Source organism: Sparus aurata, chromosome 2, assembly GCF_900880675.1.
Source record: "Sparus aurata chromosome 2, fSpaAur1.1, whole genome shotgun sequence".
Classification (NCBI taxonomy): Eukaryota; Metazoa; Chordata; class Actinopteri; order Spariformes; family Sparidae; genus Sparus; species Sparus aurata.
This window is the reverse complement of record NC_044188.1, coordinates 8,618,161-8,639,128: the sequence shown is the minus strand read 5'-3', so window position 1 is coordinate 8,639,128 and position 20,968 is coordinate 8,618,161. Positions and strand designations below refer to the sequence as shown.

The window sequence follows — 20,968 nt, the reverse complement described above, 5'->3', positions numbered from 1 at the left end:
CTGTAATTTACTCCTTGTTTTGTGTCCTCTTAGTCTAGACGGACAGATATTTTGAGACGTTTTGTCAGTTTTTATTCCCCCAGAGCTCCGACGCCTGGCCCGCTCAGGAGATGGGATGGAAAACACGTGAATAGCAGGACGAGGCGGAGAGAGACAGAAAGAGAGAGAAAGTCCATCTGGTTTTAAATGTGTGATTGAGTGGGCTGGGATGGGCATGAAGAAGCACTGGCTGTGACTGATACAATTTCTCTCCCTTGAAGAGTTCCTGTGGTGATTGTTGCCATGTTATAACACTGGAGTGGAACAATGCGCCTTGGGGACCAGCGCTTCACCCAAATGCATTTGTCACACTCTGAGCTTGCATGCGTCATCACAGCCCAGATACCTGTACGGTCTCTCGTGGGCTGCTTAGTCACATTGGCATGCTCCGTTCACTCGGCCGGGCAGAGCCACAAATCGAGAAGACAGCCAGTCGAACGGAGACGTGGACTGAGCGACTGAGACAAAAGCAGACGGAGGGATATGGAGGGGTAAAGGCAGGGAGCTGGTTTCACCGGGGAAGTTGTTTTTCTTTTCTTTTTTTTTTTCTTATTGCCTGTGGCTAAGAAAGTTGGTGGAGATGAGTGGCTGCAGAATGAAAGACTTCATGAGAGAAAGAGATGAAGACAAAGTAGCACAAACATGAAGAACATTTCGGAATGGCAGCGGGGGTGGGGCAACCAAAAAAAAAAAAAGAGTCTTTCATGTATCACGCATGAGGGAGAAGCACAGAGAGAATAGACAGATGAGAAAAACAGACGAGAGCCGGTTGTTGTGTGCCTCTGCACAGACGCTGCCTTTACAGTGCATTTCACATTACAGAGCGGCTTCAAGGCATTCACACCTCAGCTTCCCACAGATGTGTCTCACTCCACTAATTACTGTGGCATCTGTATTTGAGGGATGATCTCACCAGATTTATTTATATGATTATGAAACCGGCGACGCTCGCTGTAAATGATGCCTCTCTGTGTTTTTTCTTTTTTTTTTTTTTTTTTGCTATCCCGGCTCCATCGGCCTCGTGTGGCACACAGGCGTGTGTTTGAATGTCTTTGGCTGCTTTCGTCTGCTCACCTGCCGTTGTTGACGGGGATTTGCGATGAAAGCCTTTTGAATAATGGAGAGAAAACGACTCCCATTTTCACAAGCTAGCCTCATGAGCGCCTGCTGAGATGAAGAATCTTTTTGTGTGTCTGGAGAGAGAGGAATGTTCCTATTTATGTACCGTGCTGACTCCATTTATTGTTCCATTTATTTTTTTACCTATTTCAGGCTTTGCCAAATAACATTTCTTTTTTCCTCTTTTCTCGACTGTTGTCATGTTCCGAGCTGCTTTCATTTCATGTGTGTTTGCACCACCTTTATCCTTTCCTAATCCTGCGCTCCTCCAATCGTGTCCCCATCCTCAGATGCATCTGGGCGAATGACCGAGACTGTGAGCCAGGAGAACCCCCTGTCCCAGCAGATCTCAGATGTGGTCAAGCAGCCGGCCTTCATAGCGGGGATAGGAGCCGCCTGCTGGATCATCCTCATGGTCTTCAGCATCTGGTTGTACAGACACCGGAAGAAGAGGAACGGCCTCTCCAGCAGCTATGCAGGCATACGCAAAGGTCAGTGTATTGAATCAACCATACACCATGAATGCTACCGTGCCGGGGATATCCAGTCATAGTTCTGGTTCGAGGTTAGAAGATATTTTTTCTCACCTACAAACTCTGGCGCGATACACAGTTTATTTCTGTCTCTTCCCAAATTCTGCCAACGCACCTCACATCCTGCCCGTCACTCACAGACGGATGTCTTTGTAGAGCACTCCAGGTGACGTCTAGCTGAAAGTACTCTCCAGTAGAGCACCTCAAGACGCCATGTGAGCGCCCGCTGAGAGTGCTGCGTGAAGACATCCTTTATGTCTCTTTCATACTTCTGTCACGCTGATTTCTGTCAGAGTGTTTTCACTAAAAAGTACATTTCCAGGTCCAACAACTCCCTCGTGACCTTGCTAGTAAATAGAGAACGTCTCACCATAGTCCCTCTTTATCGCGGACATGCTCACATTTTTTTCATGCTTGAAGTACTCTTGCTATCCATTTAGAGACAGGAATTCAGATGTGGAGGAGTTCGGCATTGAGCAGTCCTGTTGATACGGAAGAAATCCAACATGTGTGCTGTGGTTGCGCTTCGTCCCTGTCAGAGTAGCCGCGGCGTAACCCAGTAGGGTTTTTACTAGACTCGAGTAAAAGTGACAGGGTTCATGACATGCCCAACCTCTGCCGACAATAGTTGGAGTATAAAGAGAGCTATTAGCCTTTCTTTCTGAGTCTCATTTATGTGTGGGCTGGCTTAATGCGTGGCCTTGGGCTGTGCAGCTGCTGCCTGGGAGCGCTACCTGCGCCGTCCGTCCCCACTCCTGGGCTCAGGTTTACCGCCGACTGCCAGGGTTAGAGGAGATTCAGCCTTCAACCTGGAGACACACGCAGACAATAGACTGACTTAAGTGTTGCTGTTGCTAATCTGCGGCTCTCACATAGAAAACCCAGGCTGTCCATGCTGCGAATCCACCGCAGTCACGTTAATAGTGGGAACTGTGAGTTATGTTAAAGTGAGAGACACCTCTGCTGGGCTTTTCTTTAAGCTCTGTGGTCTTTATGAGCTTTAATACATACCTGCGTGGCTCACGGTGGTCAGAACTGTTCTTTAGTGATGAACATCCTCTGAATGCAGTTATGACGTTTTAAATGTTTTATTTTTTTTTGATTGATTGTAGGTCTGATATCAAGCTAGAGCTAATATACAGTACAATAGAGTGTTGCTAGGGGAAGGAATTGTGTGCAATCTGAGACATCTCCATCCAACCCAACAGCCCCATTAACAACATTCACTCCTCACAGAACATTAGCTGCCTCTGGCTTATAAAATGTAAGGATTCAGATGCTTTTCTCTATCAATTATGATAGCAAACGAAGAGTCTTTGGGCTTCTGGACCGTTGATTGGAAAAAAAGAAGCAACCTGAGGAGATCAGCTTGGTCTCTTTGTGATGAGCATTTCTCACAACAGTCATTCATTGCATTCCTGATACAGAAGCGTAACTTTGAAGACTCTGAGAGCGGTAATGAGCTGTGGTCAGGTGGTAGGGAAGACTGTGTAGGCTGAGGTTACCCTCTGACTTTCTACGATTCTATGTATTGATGTTTATTGACATTCATAAACTCACAAGGCTGTTCAGGGGCACAGTACGCAGACATGCTCCCCCTCCTCCTCCTCCTCCTCCTCCTCCTCCTCCTCCTCCTGCACTCAGACCACAAGAGGCCACGGTCTTTGTTGGAACTGGTTACTAAGAATGTTTTGAAAAGAGAATAATTGCAACCACATGAAGCAACAATCTGCACACAGGGTGAAATAGGTTGAATCGAGACTCGTGCGATGTGTGCAGCTTTCGGCTACAGTGTTGCCTCGGACTACGTATTTCAATTTGGAAACATAAAAAAAAAAAAAAAAAAAGACCATCCAATCACTTTCTCTTATTTCCTCGATAATGAATGCAGTCGTGCAAACCTGATGGCGTGCTTGTGTAGGTCACAGCTCATGCGAGTTACAACATTGTGCAGTGTGCAAGTGAAATTACTCAAAACAAATCAGCTACAGACTTTAGATCTCAGCAACTAAATGAGTATTCAACTCATCCGAGGTCAGTTAAAGCTTCACCGAGCCTGGGATTGAACACATGCAGCAGTCTCGTGCGAGAATACGTATTTTAATCCACGTTTGCATTTGTCGCAGCAAGTGTTACCCCAGTCTCCTCTTCAAAGGCGTTCGCCAAGCAGATGAAAGCAATCCAATCGCTCATATCTTTAAACTTGTTTGAGCGTCAAGAGGAGACATTCAGACATGATAGGATGATTGTGGCATTTAAAAGACATTTGTAGGCACAGGTGCTGTGCGAATATATAACTTGAGGGAACGAAATGTGCGACGAAAGGCACCGTCTTTCTTCTCAGATGTTTATCCTGTAGGTTGAAGGGAGACGGCGGCATTTCTAAAATGCACATATTTAAGGCGGCTCGGCGGATGACGATGAGCGCGGCGCAATGTTGCATCAACTGAAATGAATACTGTAGCCTTCCCCGCATCTTCAAAGAGGCTAACAACAAAACACAGCACATTGTACAGAAGACACCCACAGACCACACCAGCCATTAAAGAATCTAAATCTGCTTACAGCAGGCTGATTTTCTTTGCACAAGGGCCTCTTCCATGCCAAAGTGTGAGTAATTGAGCCGTGTGGGTGATGATGTGAGTGTTCGAGATAGCAACAGATATCTCCCGGGTGTGTGACCCCCACCCAGCAGGCCTCTGACAGTCTGGCCGAGGATTTGAACCAGCAGCTGGTTCAACACTCACTTTCCCCCAGTTGGGGTCCGGGGATGTCTGCTGTGATCAAAGAACATGGGGCAGCGAGTAGCGTGTGAATACAGGCTAAAGTACTTTTTGTGGATTTGGGTTCTTGGACAGAAACTATGTGGTGATGAAGCATAGAAAGTATGCGACAGGAGCTAACTCTGTCCCCCTCTCTCTGTCCCTACAGTGCCGTCCTTTACTTTCACACCAACAGGTAAGCACTCGCAGTCTGGTTTTTTTTTATGAATACACTGAACTGTACATGAGCACCAGCCTTGTGAAACACTCCATTTAATGAATGAAACGGCTAATAGAGGAGAGCAAAACGGCTGTGGAGAAGTCGGTTCGAAGGAGCCGGCCGCTGCCAAAGTTTAAAAGATTTACCGAGAAATAAACGTTCCACCAAATGTCGTGTCAGAATGTCGTGCTCACAGAGAGGCGGGCCACTCCACTGAGGAGCTGTTAAAAACTAGTGGCGACTTGATCAAAGGGCTGCTGGCAACCTCATGGGATTCAAGAGAATGACACACCACCAGCACTCCAACACACCAATTAGATAGGCAAGCAGCAGCGCGGCTAAGGCGGTTATCTGCGAATTGAAGTGACATAGCGTAAACTAGATAAAAGAAAAGCTCTCCGTGCCTCTCTATCTTCTCTCTCTCTCTCTCTCTCAATCTCTGAGCTTGTATTTACAGTCCTCTCCCCCTTTTATTTCTCTTGACTCGTGGACCTGAAGTTCTTTGTTCCCCAGAGGTGTGTCAGGGGTGTTGGCAGTGCTTAGTGCAATAGCGGATGTGAAACGGTAAAAAAGTGAGAGCGGGAGGAGGAGGAGAGCAAGAGAGACAATACTCTACAGTTTGGGTTTGCGGTTGCTCTGGCTGATCCTGTCTGTGCAGAGGTCGTATCTAAACGGCGCCAGTGTTGTTTCTTGTTTTTTCCGCCTCGAGGCTCGCAATCAGGTAGAATCATTTTTGGAGTTGCAAGAGTGCTTCATCAGGTGAAACACATTCCTTGCCTTGTGTGGTTCGCTTTCTGTCGGTTTGAGAAGAAAAATCTCTGCCCTGGCGCCGGGCGTGCAACCAGGACGTTACAGCGCGTTCCCATCGAGAACCAGATCGTGATGCTTTGGTGTGCACTAGAGAGAGCTAATCTCCGAGCTCCTCCGGCTGCATGCGAAGACCAAAAAAACCCCACTTCCTGTGTTGAAAAAGAGACAGGGGCGCGTACCTACCCCTCTTCCCCGCTTTCCCTCCTCTCAGGGAAGAGATTGTAATTAAAGTTGGAAGTTTATCTCTGCTTCACACACCGGCAGCTTAGAGCTCCTTGAAAGAGTCCAACTTGCAGCGCGCCGAGCTTCAAACACACTGAACCCGAGCCAGAAAACCAAAGAGCTCTGCATCTCTGTTCTTCATAAGCCTCTTACATATCCTCTTCCTGCTCCTGTTGCTATGTGTGTGTGTGTGTGTGTGTGCGCGTGTGTGTGTGTGACTCAGCCAAAATGATGCGACACACATTCATTCACAAGCTCACTTGAATTGACACAATAAGACACATACACACACACACACACTATGAATAGTCTCGTGTTGACCTTGCATGACAATTGGCAGAGATGGTGTGATGTGATGACAGCGATAATAACGTTGGAAACTCGTTATGTCCTCTCGTTTCAGTGGCGTATCAGAGAGGTGGAGAAGGTGTGAGCAGCGCTGGAAGGTAAGAATTAATCTATTATTCAAATTTTTCAAATATTTAACGTGATGATGACTAGAATTGTATACAATAGCGTGTTAAACCCCTTTCTGAATAGATGGGAAGGGTTGGGCAGGTGTACTTCTCTTCGGCAAACACTAGGGGGAGTGCTGTGACTTTCTTAGGCAGCACAGAGCTGAGGAGGGGTAAGGAGGTGCATTAAGTATGTTATGATAACAGGAACAAAGCCCCATGCAGTCTGCCAGGAGCCCATCCTCATCCTATATGGTGGAGAGCCACATCCAACCACAAGGATGTGCCATAGCTTCACCTAAAAACTCTCTCTGAGACACGCACACACACACGGAGTTGGTAGTAACGCCACACCTCTACATGTTGTGGAATGGTGCATTGTGCACAGACAGTCAGGCTGTACAGAATCAGGCTTGGTAAACACCACACCAACTCGCTCACGCTCATTTGTACATCCACCGGATGGTGTTTGTCGTGTTTTCATACAGCTGGGAACGACAGAGAATTGAGAATGCTGATTTAAAAAAGAAGAAACACGGCAGAAGTACAGACTGTACACAATGCTGACTTTAAGTGTACATTTGTTTTTTGTTCGTGTGCTAATGAATAGTTAGCTCGGAGCCATCAGCAGTAAATCCATATTCATTTTATTATCCAGTCCTATGATTGAATCCCGTATGCAGCATGGCTGTGTCAGCTCTGCACAAAGACAATGGCCATTCGATATCAACATGCAACTGCCGGGGTGATTGAGGAGCTATTGTGGGATTGTATTTGGCGGCACAAGACAAATGTGTTCATTACCCAAAATGAATCCAAGAAAATGAGTCATTTGAGAGGGAACGAGGAGACGTAATTCAACGCTAATTCAGTGTTGGGATATGCAAACTGGGAGTCGTTCAGTGGAGATTTGAATACTGAGACAATGTATGGCCCTGGTAGAGTAGCCTGCATTCTCTTTGTGTGCTAGATTGGTTCATTTCATGAGCAAGACGAGGCTGTTTATTCTCAGCTCTTTCAGCACTCAGTGGTTTGGCCTGAGGTCAGGTTGTACAGTAGAATCCTGTTAAACAAGCGGCCTGTGTTGGGATTAAAGCGGAGGAAATAGGAGCAAGACGTGGAAACAATAGCGATGGATGAAGTGAACTGAAGGGACTGGTCGGCTTAGGTTCTTTTTCTTTCCTTCTGTAAAGCTGAAAAAACTTTTATCGTGACGGAGATGTTGTGTGACACCTTGGAATCCAGTCAGGGAGCGTTTGTGGTTCACTGGCTGTTGAAGACGCACATTTTGCAACATTGGGAGTGAATTTTATCTGGCTGTCTAATCCAGGCGGATCGCTAATGCGCACGAGGGCTCAGGGAAAGTGTCATCGGCTGTGGGCAAGTCAAGCACACACAATTTATTTAGCTGGGCTTGTTTTTATAATGCGCTCCACGGGCCTGTGTGTGTGTTTGTGTGTGGCCAAAAGGCAAAAAGTGCTAAAGCCGGATTTCTGTTTTTCTTATTCTCAGCCGCTGGATAAATAAACTCTACATAATCTTCTCTTTCAAATATCATGTTACTGTGGGTGTCTGAGTTCATTCACATAAATGTCAATGCGGTGTTGGCTTAGTCTCGTACTATTGTTACCCATTTGGTCCAATTTCTTTTTACAGGCCTGGTTTGCTTAACATCGGGGAATCTGCCACTCAGCCCTGGCTGGCTGACACGTGGCCCAACTCCTGCTCCAACCACAACGACTGCAGCATCAACTGCTGCACCGCCGGCAATGGCAACAGCGACAGCAACTTGGCAACGTACAGCCGCCCAGGTGAGTGGCGTCGGCACTTCCGTGCGCAGGCGACGACTGGAATAAACACTCCCCCTTAAACAAAAATAACTGTACAGATAAGAAATGTAGGAGCGGCGGTAATCTGCAGTGCAAAAGGAAGTAAAAATCTGATATCTGGGTTAGCTCCCCGGAGAGATGTTTCAGTGCATCTCTCTTTTCTGTAGGTCTCCACACGAAATAAAAAATAAAAACCTGAAGAAATATTAGGATTAAGAGTGGCTGCGCGCTTGTGTGTTTGATTTATCGAAGGTTAAAGTAGAGCTGTTTTAGGAAGGAAATAAAAGGAGCACACTGAGAGGGGCTTATGGCTCTACTCTGTTGCTAATCGAATTGCTCTGCTGATTTCCATACTGTTGTTATAGCCGGTAATGTAATTTCCCCTAAGTGCACAGTTATTTAAGAAATGTGCAGCGGGCGAAGGGGTCAAGGCTGGACTGCAGACGGTGGCCAGAAGCAGGGGAAGAGAGAATGATAGAGGGAGAAAGGTGCACCTGGAAGAGCAGATGGAAGGGAGGAGAAAGGAGTGGAGTAGAATAAGTACATGCTAAAACATACCCTGAAATGTATGGGCAGAGGCACAGAGCGTGAATGAGATAAAGTAACGTCGGGTAGATGGAGAGGAAAGAAGGGAAGGAGACTGGGTGGAGAACTACCAGGTGGCCTTTAAGTTTCTTCAGCATGAGTACAGTAAAGGGAGCAAATTTGGCTTCGAGAATCTAATACACTGCTTTATAATATACACTACTGCACACGCACACAGAGTGATCTATCTGAAGAGAGAACAAAGTGAAACTTGCAGCCAAAAACTTCAGCTTGGATGACACAGGACTTAATGTTATTAATTTTCAGCTGCGACTCAAGTCTTAAACAGCTCGATCCTCGGAAAACTTGGACCGCAATGAAATGCTTTATGTTCTAAATTATGCACTTTGGGACTGCGCCTTTAAGGGCCAGCCCCATAATTCCTTTCCAGCTGTTCAGCCTAATATCCGTCCAGCCGTGCAGGAGTTTCTCCTTACATCAAAAACCTTTCCCAGTGAAGATTAATAATTCATTTTGTGGACTTTACAGTCATCAAGTTCAGTTTTTTCTCTGTGCTAATCACCATTCCGAGGTCGAAGTGTTTAACTCTGCCATAACACGGAGCGAGATGTTTAACAGGGAATAACAGGCTAAAGGCAGCCCTCACTCTTCGCATGACACCCCGCTGTATGACACTAAGGAGCTTGCCAGACGCATGCTTTGTGTGTGTGCCAAACCTAAACTCTGTGAACATTAAGAGGATCACTGACTAGGTGACAGAGCAAAGAAATAGGAGTTAATGTCCCTTTATCTCAGCCATAGGGGCGCCTTCACACATCAACCTTTGAAGTGTCGGGCTGTTCCGTGCTGCTGAAACGTGAGGCGGGCGGGCACGAGCAGCGTGCACCTATGGCCGTCCTTGGTATTTACCGCAAGGCTGGCTCTCAGATCTGCCGGAGGATTTGAATATTTTATGAGCCAGGGAAAATTGGATCTGTCAGTGGAGCTGTGCTTTTACTGCGCATCTCATTCCAGGTCTTTGATACAGACATGTCTCTCTGTCCCTCTCAATGAGCAAAGATGCTCCCGCTGTCAGATGGGAGAGAACAGAGATGACACCCACATTGAGTCACGGGTGGGACTGAGAAGAGAAGAGGCTGAGCGGGGAGATGTAATACCACCTGTGTCACGCACCTTAAGTAGATCACCGTTTGGCAAACAAAACTGAGACTTTAAACGGAAACGGAACTGTCTCTCCGACGGGCAAAGAAATCCTGTCTGAAATGAAAGGTCCCATACCGTAGAAAGTGTGATTTTCCTGTCTTTTTTTTTTTTATTACGAGCAGGTCTAGTCGCTAAATAAATGTTGTGAAAGTATAAAAACGCTTAATCCGCAGAGAAATTCATGTGGTCTGTATTTAAAAACTGAGCCATAAAAAGAGCTGTCAGGGCTTCTGCTTGTGATATCACAACTATACAGTCACTCAGCTGCGCCCACAGCACAGCCGTGGTTGCAAAAAAAACACCGGCAGAGCTGATGCGTGAGCACAGGTGGGCATTGCTTGCTCAGACGTGTGAGAGCTGACAAATCAAGACAGACTGGGCTTCTCTGGAGGGGTCACTCAAGAGTCACTTAAACTTATCGGTTTGACAGAGGGTGAATATCGGACATTAAAGCCAGAAACATTTAGAAAATTAGAAGTATGAACCTGAAAATCAGCAAAAATGGGACCTTTAGTTATGTTAATGTATTTCACTTTCCTCAAATAAAGGCTTTCAGCGCTGCAGTAGATCAGATGTTGCCCTATTGTTTCTAAGCTTTTTACCGAGCTGGCATGCTGCTGCTAAGCTGATCAGCAGTAGACGCGACTGACTAAATACCCTCCTCATGTTCTCCAGCCGACTGCATCGCCAATTATAACAACCAGATGGAAAATAAGCAGACCAACCTCATTGTGCCGGAGTCAGGAGTCTACGGAGATGTAGACCTTTCCAACAAGATCAATGAAATGAAGACCTTCAACAGCCCAAACCTGAAAGATGGCCGCTTTGTAGGTCCGGGCGGCCAGCCGACACCGTACGCCACCACCCAGCTCATCCAGTCCGCCATCATGGGCAACAACATAAACTCAGAAAGAGGAACCGGAGGGAGTGGAGGAGGACTCGGGGTTGGAGGGGAGCCGAATGAGAAACACTGCTGGAAGCCCACCTCGGTCCTGCAGCAGAAACAGGAAATGGGCTCCCAGCTGCAGTACAACATCATGGAGCAAAACAAGCTGAACAAGGGTGAGTGTGTGGAATACCCAGCAGCCATGGTTAAAGAGGTCAACTCCGAGCCATGATCTTCCTCCACTTGATTTTTCCCTCTGTTCTCTCCTCTCCCCGGCTCTTCCAGCCTCACTGTGGAAGCCTGTAGAAGAGTTTCATGCGCATATTTTTCTTGGTTCTGTCTCGCTCCTTTTTCAGCCGACAGAGGCGTCATCACTCTTTCTTTCTGCCTGTCTTGTGCGGCATTCATGTAACCCCTCATCACCCTCCATGCAATCATCTGTAATCTTTGCCGCTAAATGTGGGCCGGGGCTGAATGGCTGTCGTCGAACGGTATCTGGGTTGTCTTTTTGTGATGAAGGCAGGTGTGAGGGTTTATCTTTGGTGTCAGATTTCTAAAGGAAAGACAAAGATAACTCCTGGATCTTTGAACGAAGCTATCATCACCTTGTTGTACCTGCAGAAAGGAGCCACATCTGGTGTGATAGCTTTGAGATTTTTTTTTTTTCGTGCGGATGTTGCATGCGTTCACACACTCACCTGAACATTACAAAGCATGATATGCATGTCCTTTGCCACGTGTTACGCTGTACACTGTGCTCATGTCACATTTCCACTGTGAGGTATTTTGTGCCAAACTGCATTTCCTCGCTCATCACAAAGTGGTTGATTTGCTTGAAAGTTATGCAAGATGTCGCACTCACTAGTCTTCCTACCACCAGACCACTACAGAGGAGGTGACAGCCCAATGCCAGCCACCATACCCTACAACCAGACCCATGACAGCCACACCGGAGGCTCCTACAACAGCTCCGACCGGGGCAGCAGCAGCACCTCGGGTAAGAGGGTGGAGGCATTGAGAACAAGAGTAGTTCCGGGGAAGGGTAAACAAAGGTTTTAAAATCCACTTATCCAAAGACTCTCTCTCTCTCGTTGTTTGGAGATTCATTCCCTTGTCTGTTCCCCTTTTTAATTTAACTGCCACAGTATTTTCTCAGCTTATTATTGTTGTGAACTACACAATCACACAGACCCCCCCCCCCCAAGCTTGATTTTAGAATCCCAGTTTAGTTCAAACGCAGTATATCTCTCTGAGATGCTAATAATGCGCGCCTTAATTTGTGTAATTTCCACAACAGTCTATCGTCAAGAGAAATTGAAAGAGAGACGCGTTCAGAAAGTGGAAAATTGCTGGATACAAAGAAAAGAGTCGCTGACAACAAATGAACACGGCTCTGCATTTACACCGTACCAGGCATTTCTTGTGCCTTTTGTTCTCTGGTGCAATGTCATCCAAGGGATGCTTAAAGCAAATTAGCTAAAAGGGATATTTTGGTATCAACTCTTTTTTTTGTGTGCGTTTTGTTTTTCTGCCTTTTATTTCATTTCTCTGCTTGTCCTTGCGTGGTTTTTCCTTGCTTTCGTTAATTGGCTTTACTTTAATTCCAGTATGGCGCAGCCTTAATTTCATCAGGGCCTCAATGTCTGTCTGTGGACAAGGACAAATGGTAGCACATTGCAGACGGCATGCAACACTGCCACCTTAATGCCATGTATCCATTCTGATATTGCGTTTGAAGTTCAAGCCATTAAGGAGAAGCCTTTAATGCTCACTGCACCTCATAGCTCATTGGTTCACAATTCTAATAGTTTGGTATTAATTGGACCCTTCTCTGCCGTTCGCTTCCAACCTTTTCTCTCAGTACTGCTGCGGAGAATTTCAGAGTTTTTTTTCATTTAATAACTGTGTGCACACTTGCATAAAGGCGAGGGGTTTGCATTAGCCTTTGCACTCTCACATGTAAGATGATCTTTCCTTTCTCAGACAGTCTTGTTAATGCATTTCATCTGCTGTCAATTCATTACCTGGCGATTTTCCTTCAACATTAATAATTTATGTGTTTTTCTGAGGCGGAGCGAGTGCAAGTCTGTGTGTTTGTAGGTGTCTTGCGACTGATGGACTGATTTTTTTCTCCCCGTTTTTGGAGCAGGCAGTCAGGGTCAGAAGAAAGGAGTGCGCACCCCCAAACTACCCAAACAGAGCACAATGAATTGGGCTGACCTTCTGCCCCCTCCCCCTGCAAACCCACCCCCAAGTCGGAGCACAGAGGAGTACTCTCTATCGATGGAAGACAGGTGGGACACATCTGCACAGACACAAAGACACCGACATTCTGACAGGCGCGCACACACTGTATTTAAATACCAGTTCCTGCCTTTTCGCCTGTTTCTCACATTCATTGCGAGCATGTGCCCCAAGGGTTTTCTATCTATTAGCGCTAGACTCATGTCAAACCTTGATAGAAGGGTGGCATGAATATTTAGCGCATGTTTTTTTTTTCCTTTTCCCTGGCTTCCGTATATGAAAACATTCATGTTTTTTTTTGTGAGTGATGCAGAGGTAATGAGGCTTGTTTCTCTCTGTTGGCAGCTGTGACCCAGACATGCAGTGCCCCATGCCCCCCTCTCACATGTACCTGCAGCCTGATGAGCTGGAGGAGGAAGAGGAGATGGAGAGGGGCCCCACTCCTCCCATCCGGGGGGCCGCCTCGTCCCCTGCCGCTGTATCTTACAGTCACCAGTCCACAGCCACCCTCACCCCCTCGCCTCAGGAGGAGATGCAGCCGATGCTCCAGGACCCACATGACAGCCACGAGCGCAGGTAACGCGATGCGTGAGGATAACAAGTAGCAAAAAGAACAATTGGTTAGCCTGTGTAGAGATGTTCAAGAAATAAACCTATTCTCTGAGGCCTCATGGAGATGAAATTCACAAGTGTTTTTCTACGTTTTAGCCCATTAACTCCAACTCCTGTATATTTCACTGCCTTGTCGGCCATTTCTCAAAATCATATCTTAGCTTTTAGATTGATTTCTTTCCTTCCAGGGAGCCAGTGGTTTCACTTCATTTCAGCGCAGCATAAAAAAATCAACTCGCAGCAATTTGAAAGTTGTTTAAGAAGTAATGTAAAGTAATAAATCACAGTCTAAATCTAGGTCATTTTATTTTTGTCCATGTGGTATTATCATTCTGCGGTAGTTCAGCTGGGAGCGGGAACAGAAACCACGACCTCGTTCATTAAGACTGAACTGCCAAACAGAAATCATTAAAGATAAACAAGTCAAGTTCACATTCCTTTTAGCATTTATGGTTTCTTAATGCTCCTTTTTTGGGGTCTGATTTCTGGACAACACGGTTGTAAACTCTCCAGTTTTGAGTTAAAAGTGATTTGTAGCTAATTTGCTTTAAAAAAATGCTAAATTACATGTGTGTATTTTATTATCCTCTTTATCCAAAACCTCAAAAATATGATGGGATTCTGATACCGGGCGTCTCTCGTCTCTTGCAGACGCCACGCTGTGAGCCCCCCGCCCCCTCCGAGGCCCCACTCTCCTTCACACACGTATGGATACATCACCAGCCCGTTGGCCTTGGACACTGACGGCATGGAGGAGGAGGAGGAAGATATATTGGAGGAAGAGGAGGAGGAGGGTGACGAGACAGATGCAGAGGTAGCCAAGATGCACTACCACCACACCCACCCCCACACACACCCCCACCATCCCCAGATGCATCCGCGAAGGTTGCTGCTACGGGGACTCGAACAGACGCCCGCGTCCAGCATGGGCGACCTGGAGAGCTCGGTGACCGGCTCCATGATCAACGGATGGGGGTCGGCCTCTGAAGAGGATAATGTCTCTTCAGGGAGGTCCAGCGCCGTCAGCTCATCAGATGGATCCTTCTTCACTGACGCCGACTTCGCTCAAGCGGTCGCCGCTGCCGCAGAGTATTCAGGCCTCAGGGTGGCCAAATATCCTAACACACAGGGCCACGAAGTCGGAGGAGCTTCAGGTACGTTTTTAAACAGCTGGATACATCCCCAAGAAAATGCTACTGCAAGAAACGTGAGGAATGGTAAAATCAAGCTTCTCTGTGTCTTTTCTCAGCACGAAAATACCAAATAAACCCGTCAGGCCACCGTCCTGGCAGCCCGGTGTCTACAGACAGCAACATGAGTATGGCAGCTGTACACAGGAGGCCTCCGAAGAAGCAGAAACAGCATCCTGCAGCTCATCCAGGGAACCAACGACGTGAAGTCTATAATGAAGGTACACATATGATTTACATTTCGTAACTATACAAACACAATCATGTCAAGCAATTTACAAAATGTCAGAAATTGAAAAAATCCTTCTCGCTCGGCATACAAGGGCTGCCAAGTGTTTCAAACCTTCTACAGTTGCCATGGTAATTGACATTCAGATCAGCATTCAAATGCCACTCTGAGTGTTTGCACATGTGTCGAACGGAAGACAGCTGATATTGCTGAAGTTGCAATAAAAATCCCAATCTTATGATCTGCTTCTGTGACAGTATGCACAATTTCCCAGTTAAAACGCTGAAAATGCCTAAAGTCATAGCCTACGGGATTTCATGCATTTAGGAGAAAGCAACAGCTTTTAAATCAGTTGCTCTTCCCAATCACTGCACATCAGCGTTTCCCTCGAAGCCCCCAAAATGGTATTCCAGACAACCCTATGATATTCTAGGGCTGCAACTAACAGACATTTTCTTCAGTGATTAAACTCCTGTTGTTTTTCCTGATTGATTGTGTGGTTTATAGAAGGGGAAAAAAGTGCTAATCACAATTTTCCAGAGCAAAAGACAAAGAACAGCATCAAATCCTTACATCTGAGAAACTAGAACCATATAAGATTTTAGATATTTTCTTGTAAATTTCTTGTAGAGTCTTACTTTAAAAATGATTATTAAGTTAGCTTATTCTGGTTTTACTATAACACTCTAGCTACAATTACTCACAAAAACAACTGATTGAATCTAATGTTGAAACGAGACTGTACAGTGACTAGGTTTGCGGTTACACTTGGTACAAATACGCCTTGTTCTTTGCTTAGTACAGTTAACCTACAATTAGATTTTAGGACAAAGATAACAGTTTGAATCTGAAAATCACAATTTAATATTTAATTATTGACAAAGTTGGCAGGTATGTACATGATTCTCTGCGCAAAGGTGTGAATGACTCTGTCCAGCCGACAGACTGAGTGAGAGTGAGACATGTAGCAGCAGTAGCGGGTTCACTGTTACCCACAAGTCCACAGATGGTCACTTTGTATCAATGGCTCTCCCCCTTCCCCTCGGCAGATATGGCCAGGAGAAGTGCAGTTTACTGTGATGTAGTGTCTGTAAACGACTGAGTACGGGTGTGCCGTTAGCCAGAGTTTTAATCATCTTCTCTCATGTGTTTATGCACATGCATACATGGCCTCACTCCTAATCTGTGACGGTGCTGAACAGATTGGGCGAGTGGCAGGCTGGAGGCCAGGGCCATGGCGGAGGGAGGGGAGGGCTGGAGGAGGGGGCTGTCTCAGGGGAGCTCTGCCCAGCCTGGCTATGCTGACACTGGGATGTCTCTCCACTCTGGCCACTAATGAAATTGATCCAGGTGCTCTGGCTCATACTGAAGTGCCACCTTTTTACTCGGCAGTACCCAAACATAAACCAAACACGGGCTAAATACCAGAGCAGCTGTACACAGAAGGAAAAGCTTTAACCTCGTTAAGTAAAAAAGCGACTGACTTTTTACGGCATCATTCTCTACAGCACACGGCCGGACGGTGGAAAGCCTCTTTTTCTGGCTGCTTTTTCTCTCCCCGCTCTGATCTTGTGGAAATATCAAAGATGTCTCTGTATGTGAGTGCGCACACGCTCACTCTGCTGTATACTGTATGTGCTGTCCCGGAGCTGGCTCTCCTCTTAGTGTCAGGTGTCCTTGAGTGGTGGAAGCACTTGGCAGGGAGATTTAATATCCAGCTCACTGGGAGCCAGACCAGCTATATCACTGCAGAAAATCCAGCCCCTCCACCACCCCAAACCACCTCCTCCCACCATCATCCTTATATCCTGGCTTCTTCCTCATCCGCTGCCCCTCCCTTTGGAGTGATCTCTCCATCCCTCTCCACTCTCTCCTCTTCTACCGTGCTCCCCTCTCCTCAGTCTTTGTTTGAGCAGCGAGGGGGCGGACTGACAGCTCCGCTGCTCTGTCTGTCCATCAGCCCTCCTGCTGATTGCATTTGATCTGAATGGATTGTTTTTCATTTGGAGGTTATTGCCTCCACCCCCCCACCTCCTCTGTCTCCACTTCAACCCCCGCCTTACATATCCCGTCTGTGGTCTGGAAGACTGGTGCTGAGGTGATAGGTGAGGGAAGGTGATTTCATGAAATGTAAAGCAGGGAGAAGAGAAAAGAAACACCCACCATGTTGTGCTGCAGACACAATCTGCTGTAATGTGTGATTCCATTATTTCTTTTTTGTCTCTCCGCTGCTCTGACTATCTGGGAAGCGTCACTACAAATACACATAAATACCATCAGTTAAGGCGGCAGTAAAAAACGCCAGGAAAACACGTGAACCAGCCTCCCTCACTCCTCTTTGACCTTCTCATCTCACTCTTGTTTGCACAGTAGATCCTGAAACACCCAGGTTATATTTCCCCCCATGATTCATATTGCGTTTGACTCTAATGCCTTTGTCTACCTCCTCTCTGAACTTAACCCTTCCCTGTCTCTTTTGATCTGTCTCAGCCTTGTCTGCCTAATTAACCGCCAGGCCCTCTGATACACCCACCTTGGCAAGCCAAGGGGACTCTTTTTTCAGACCGGCGCTCTGTCCTCGCCGATATTTCCTCATAAATCTAACAGGCGCTGCGCTCCTCCCGTGTAGTGAGCTATATCTCACAGACTGTGGCATTGATCGGACTCAGGCTGAGGCAGGACTCAGGAGGCAAGAGAGATATTAAAAAACTGCAGACGCCTCTCTGCTCTATGATATTGACTGGCCCCCTTTTGTATTCAGGAGGAGTGGATGGAGGTGGAGGATAATCACAAGAGTGCATTGAGGCTGCCTGATTCCGCCAACAAGACGCAGCAAAGACATCACCTGTCCCATTCGCCCTCCGTGTATCAAAATAAAAATCTTTGATTCTTCACGAAATCCAGCGTTCCCTAATCTTAAGAGTATGAGGTAGCCTCCGGGATGTAAGCAAGGTGTAAGAGTCTGCACTTTTGTACATTTATTAACTTTATAATCCTGTGTGGATTATGGATAAAACCACCCTACAGGTCGGGAAACTGATGAAAAGATGAAAAGCCATCGATCGTAGGCGGACAAGGCTTTTCTCTGGCTGTTTTGTTTAGATGGCTGTGTGATGTGTGAGAGGCTAGGCGGCCCACTTGCTGGCCTCATATGAATAATGGCTCAAGGACAAGCAGCATTGATTCATCGACAGGGGAAGTCGAGCAGGTCAGAGAGCCCAGCTGCTGACCGTCATGCTCCCCTCTTCCTCCTCTCTCGCCTCGCGCTCAAATCTCATAACTCTCCAGCCGGATTCGGCCTCTCTAATGTCATCTGTTCTGTTTACTGTCTGTGCCGAGGAGTTCCCGTGTGTACAGATCTGAGTGTATGTACACACGGTGCAGCTGTGTTTGTGCATCACCTTGCAGGTGTGAGACAACTGAGTGACAGATGATACACACTGAAGTTTCAAGAGTACACAGATTCTTGTTCCTCAGTCTGGTGCAATTATCTAACGCCATGTTATTGATGTCGGTGGTTAATGTGTTCTTACTTCCTGTGTTTATCCTTTAGATCTCCCACCTCCGCCCATCCCACCTCCAGCAGTGCTTAAGTCGCCCACGCACCCATCCAAGGCAGCCCTGGAGGGCCGGGGAGTGATTTCCCCCAAAGCAGGTGAGGGTCGAGACAAGAGAGGAGGAACGGGGAGCTATCGGCCCAGAGAGGGCTCGGACCCCAGAACCAGCTCGTCTGAACGCAGAGACGCTCAGGAGAGACAAAAGACTGGTCATGGAGGGAAAGGGAATAAACATGAGGGTAGCACCGCCAACAAGGCACGCCAACACGCAGGTGCGCTAACAAATACAGTGTGATGAAATCCCTTAATGCCACATATAGTATTATCAATTACGCAAGTCTCAACTCTCCCTACCATTGTTACTGGTCCCCAGGTTCAGAGGACATTCAGCCCTATAGCCGACCACAGTTCCCCACAGTCAACAGCCCCCGAGACCCAAGCTCCTCTAGCTCCATGTCCTCCAGGGGCTCAGGGGGCCGGCGGAGAGGAGACGGAGGCCGCAGGAACCCTGCAGACATGGGCCTCAACACCACGGGGGCCTTTCAACCAGGAGACGAGGAGCTAGAGGTAGGAACAGTTATCAAGTAAACAGCTCAACACTCAGCACATCTGACAGTTACAGAAACTTAGACTGAGCAAAGGGGATATTCGGATGTTATGATAATGGTATATCAACTGATTGCATGTTTTTACAAACAATATTGATACAGATCCCTTAAATTAGAACAATTGCGGCTATGATATTAACACTAGTAGGCAGGATGTTTTAGTATTGATCAGTAAATATCAACTTGCTATTGCTCTCCGGTGGACACTGGTATCTACTGGTGACATTGTGTCTGAATGACCTCAGACTTAGTTTGGCATTTCTGTGTGTCGATTCCTTGGCTGACATATACACAGATACCGATATATCTGCAACAAATTCATGTCTGCTGATTGTTATAGGCAGTTATAGGCTGGATGTTTTAGAGCTGCAATTGTAATTGTTTGTTTGAATTAATCGCCAACTGTTTTGATAAATTATTATCATTTCCGTGGCAAAAATATCAAAGATTTTCACTTGACATCCCAGTTTTACAGTTCCAGCTACTTAAATGTGAGAATTAGCTCTCTATCTTTGTTATTTCTGATAGTAAATTCAGAGTCTTTGGGTTCGTCACGGTCCGCAAAAGAAGCATTTTGAAGATGTCTTTTGGGTTCTGGGAAGCTGTGATTTAGCATTTATCACGATTTTTAGAAATGTAATAAAATAAATGATCGTGAAAGCAACTGGCAGAGTATATATGTTAGTTGCAGCCTTACTAACCAACGTGTTTGTTTTCGTTTCACCCAGATGGTAGAAAGCTGAAGAACGGAGGAAGAAAACGCTGGACTGTCCTGATTTTTTCCCCGAGAGCGGAGCACCATTGTTTCTCTTACAATTTTAAATATCTCAGTATTTCACCGTCATGTTGGCTGCCATCATACTGTACATCAGTAGTGTTTCTTTACATCTGGAAAAAACAGACCAATGGGTTTTTTTTTCTAACTTATCATTTTCTATGTCCATTAAAAAAAAAAAAAAAAGGAAAGAGTGTCTGAAGATAAAAAGAATGGTGCATTCAAAACTAAATACGCAGTAGTATATTTATGTTTAATTCCAATGCAATATGGAGTGAAATCCGACTCCAGACATTGACATGACTCGGCTTGCCTTGACAAGAACTGGGAGCCCCTACAGTCAGACGTTACTGTAATAAAATAGCTGCAAGCAGAGAGGGGTGGACTGTCTGTAAATATCCTTGTATACATGATGTCCTCTTGTTTTACCCATCGTGGTACCTCAAATTTGTCTTCCTTGTTTTATTTTGCGAATTTCTAATTTTATTATGCCAGTAAATATAATTATTATTTTATCATTTCCATCCATGTTGTAAATTGCTATATTATTTAGCTGCCCCAAGAAAGTGCCACTTTGGGATTTTTTCTTTTTTTTTTTTTTCATTTTATTTTGTTTTTTGTAATGCACTGTTATGTTTCGTGTTGTCGTCAATGTTTGTTATTTGTTTTACTTTGGTTTTAAAAGCACAATCACTAAACTTTATTTTAAACCATTCTATCTATTAACCTTTTTGTCTTACTGGAGGAAAACAGGTATGACAAAAGAGTCTAGTTAATCCTGATGATGATGATTATGACGATGATGATAATGATGTAGGTAAAGGTTGCTGTTTACGAAGGCTGTGCTTGAAAGGAGACTCCTTGCGTTGTGATTGTCTCCCTCTCCGGTTCTGACGCTAGCTCAAGTGATGAAAAAGACAGTTAATGTGATTCATAGCTGCAATGTAAATATCTTTTCGCATTGACCATAAACTCAGCTATTGCACATTAATCGAAATGGTTTTGTCGTCTACTAATGCACTTAAACGAATGTCAAATACAGGAAACAAGAGTCACTTTGGGAATCTGGAGAGGTTGTAATTGGACAAGAAGAGTCTCTTTTCTCGATGAGGCAGGGGTGACGGACCCC

At 46.0% G+C, this 20,968-nt stretch overlaps 1 protein-coding gene across 9 annotated transcripts in view; it reads left to right on the top strand.

Moving 5' to 3' along the window:
- The window catches only part of robo1 (roundabout, axon guidance receptor, homolog 1 (Drosophila)), a 238,715-nt gene extending 217,885 nt beyond the window's left edge, over positions 1-20,830 (top strand). For 7 of the 9 annotated variants that reach the window (XM_030397402.1, XM_030397410.1, XM_030397370.1 and 4 more), the window contains 13 exons: positions 1,449-1,649; positions 4,623-4,649; positions 6,109-6,151; positions 7,817-7,971; positions 10,414-10,800; positions 11,505-11,621; positions 12,774-12,918; positions 13,214-13,444; positions 14,132-14,634; positions 14,730-14,891; positions 18,453-18,728; positions 18,830-19,023; positions 19,793-20,830. In XM_030397402.1, coding sequence (XP_030253262.1) covers positions 1,449-1,649; positions 4,623-4,649; positions 6,109-6,151; positions 7,817-7,971; positions 10,414-10,800; positions 11,505-11,621; positions 12,774-12,918; positions 13,214-13,444; positions 14,132-14,634; positions 14,730-14,891; positions 18,453-18,728; positions 18,830-19,023; positions 19,793-19,807 — 2,456 coding nt within the window. In that variant the 3' untranslated portion in view covers positions 19,808-20,830. The remainder of the gene's footprint in view (positions 1-1,448; positions 1,650-4,622; positions 4,650-6,108; positions 6,152-7,816; positions 7,972-10,413; positions 10,801-11,504; positions 11,622-12,773; positions 12,919-13,213; positions 13,445-14,131; positions 14,635-14,729; positions 14,892-18,452; positions 18,729-18,829; positions 19,024-19,792) is intronic. The other 2 variants (XM_030397393.1, XM_030397395.1) reach the window with 1 other exon arrangement.
- Positions 20,831-20,968: the final 138 nt, after the last annotated feature.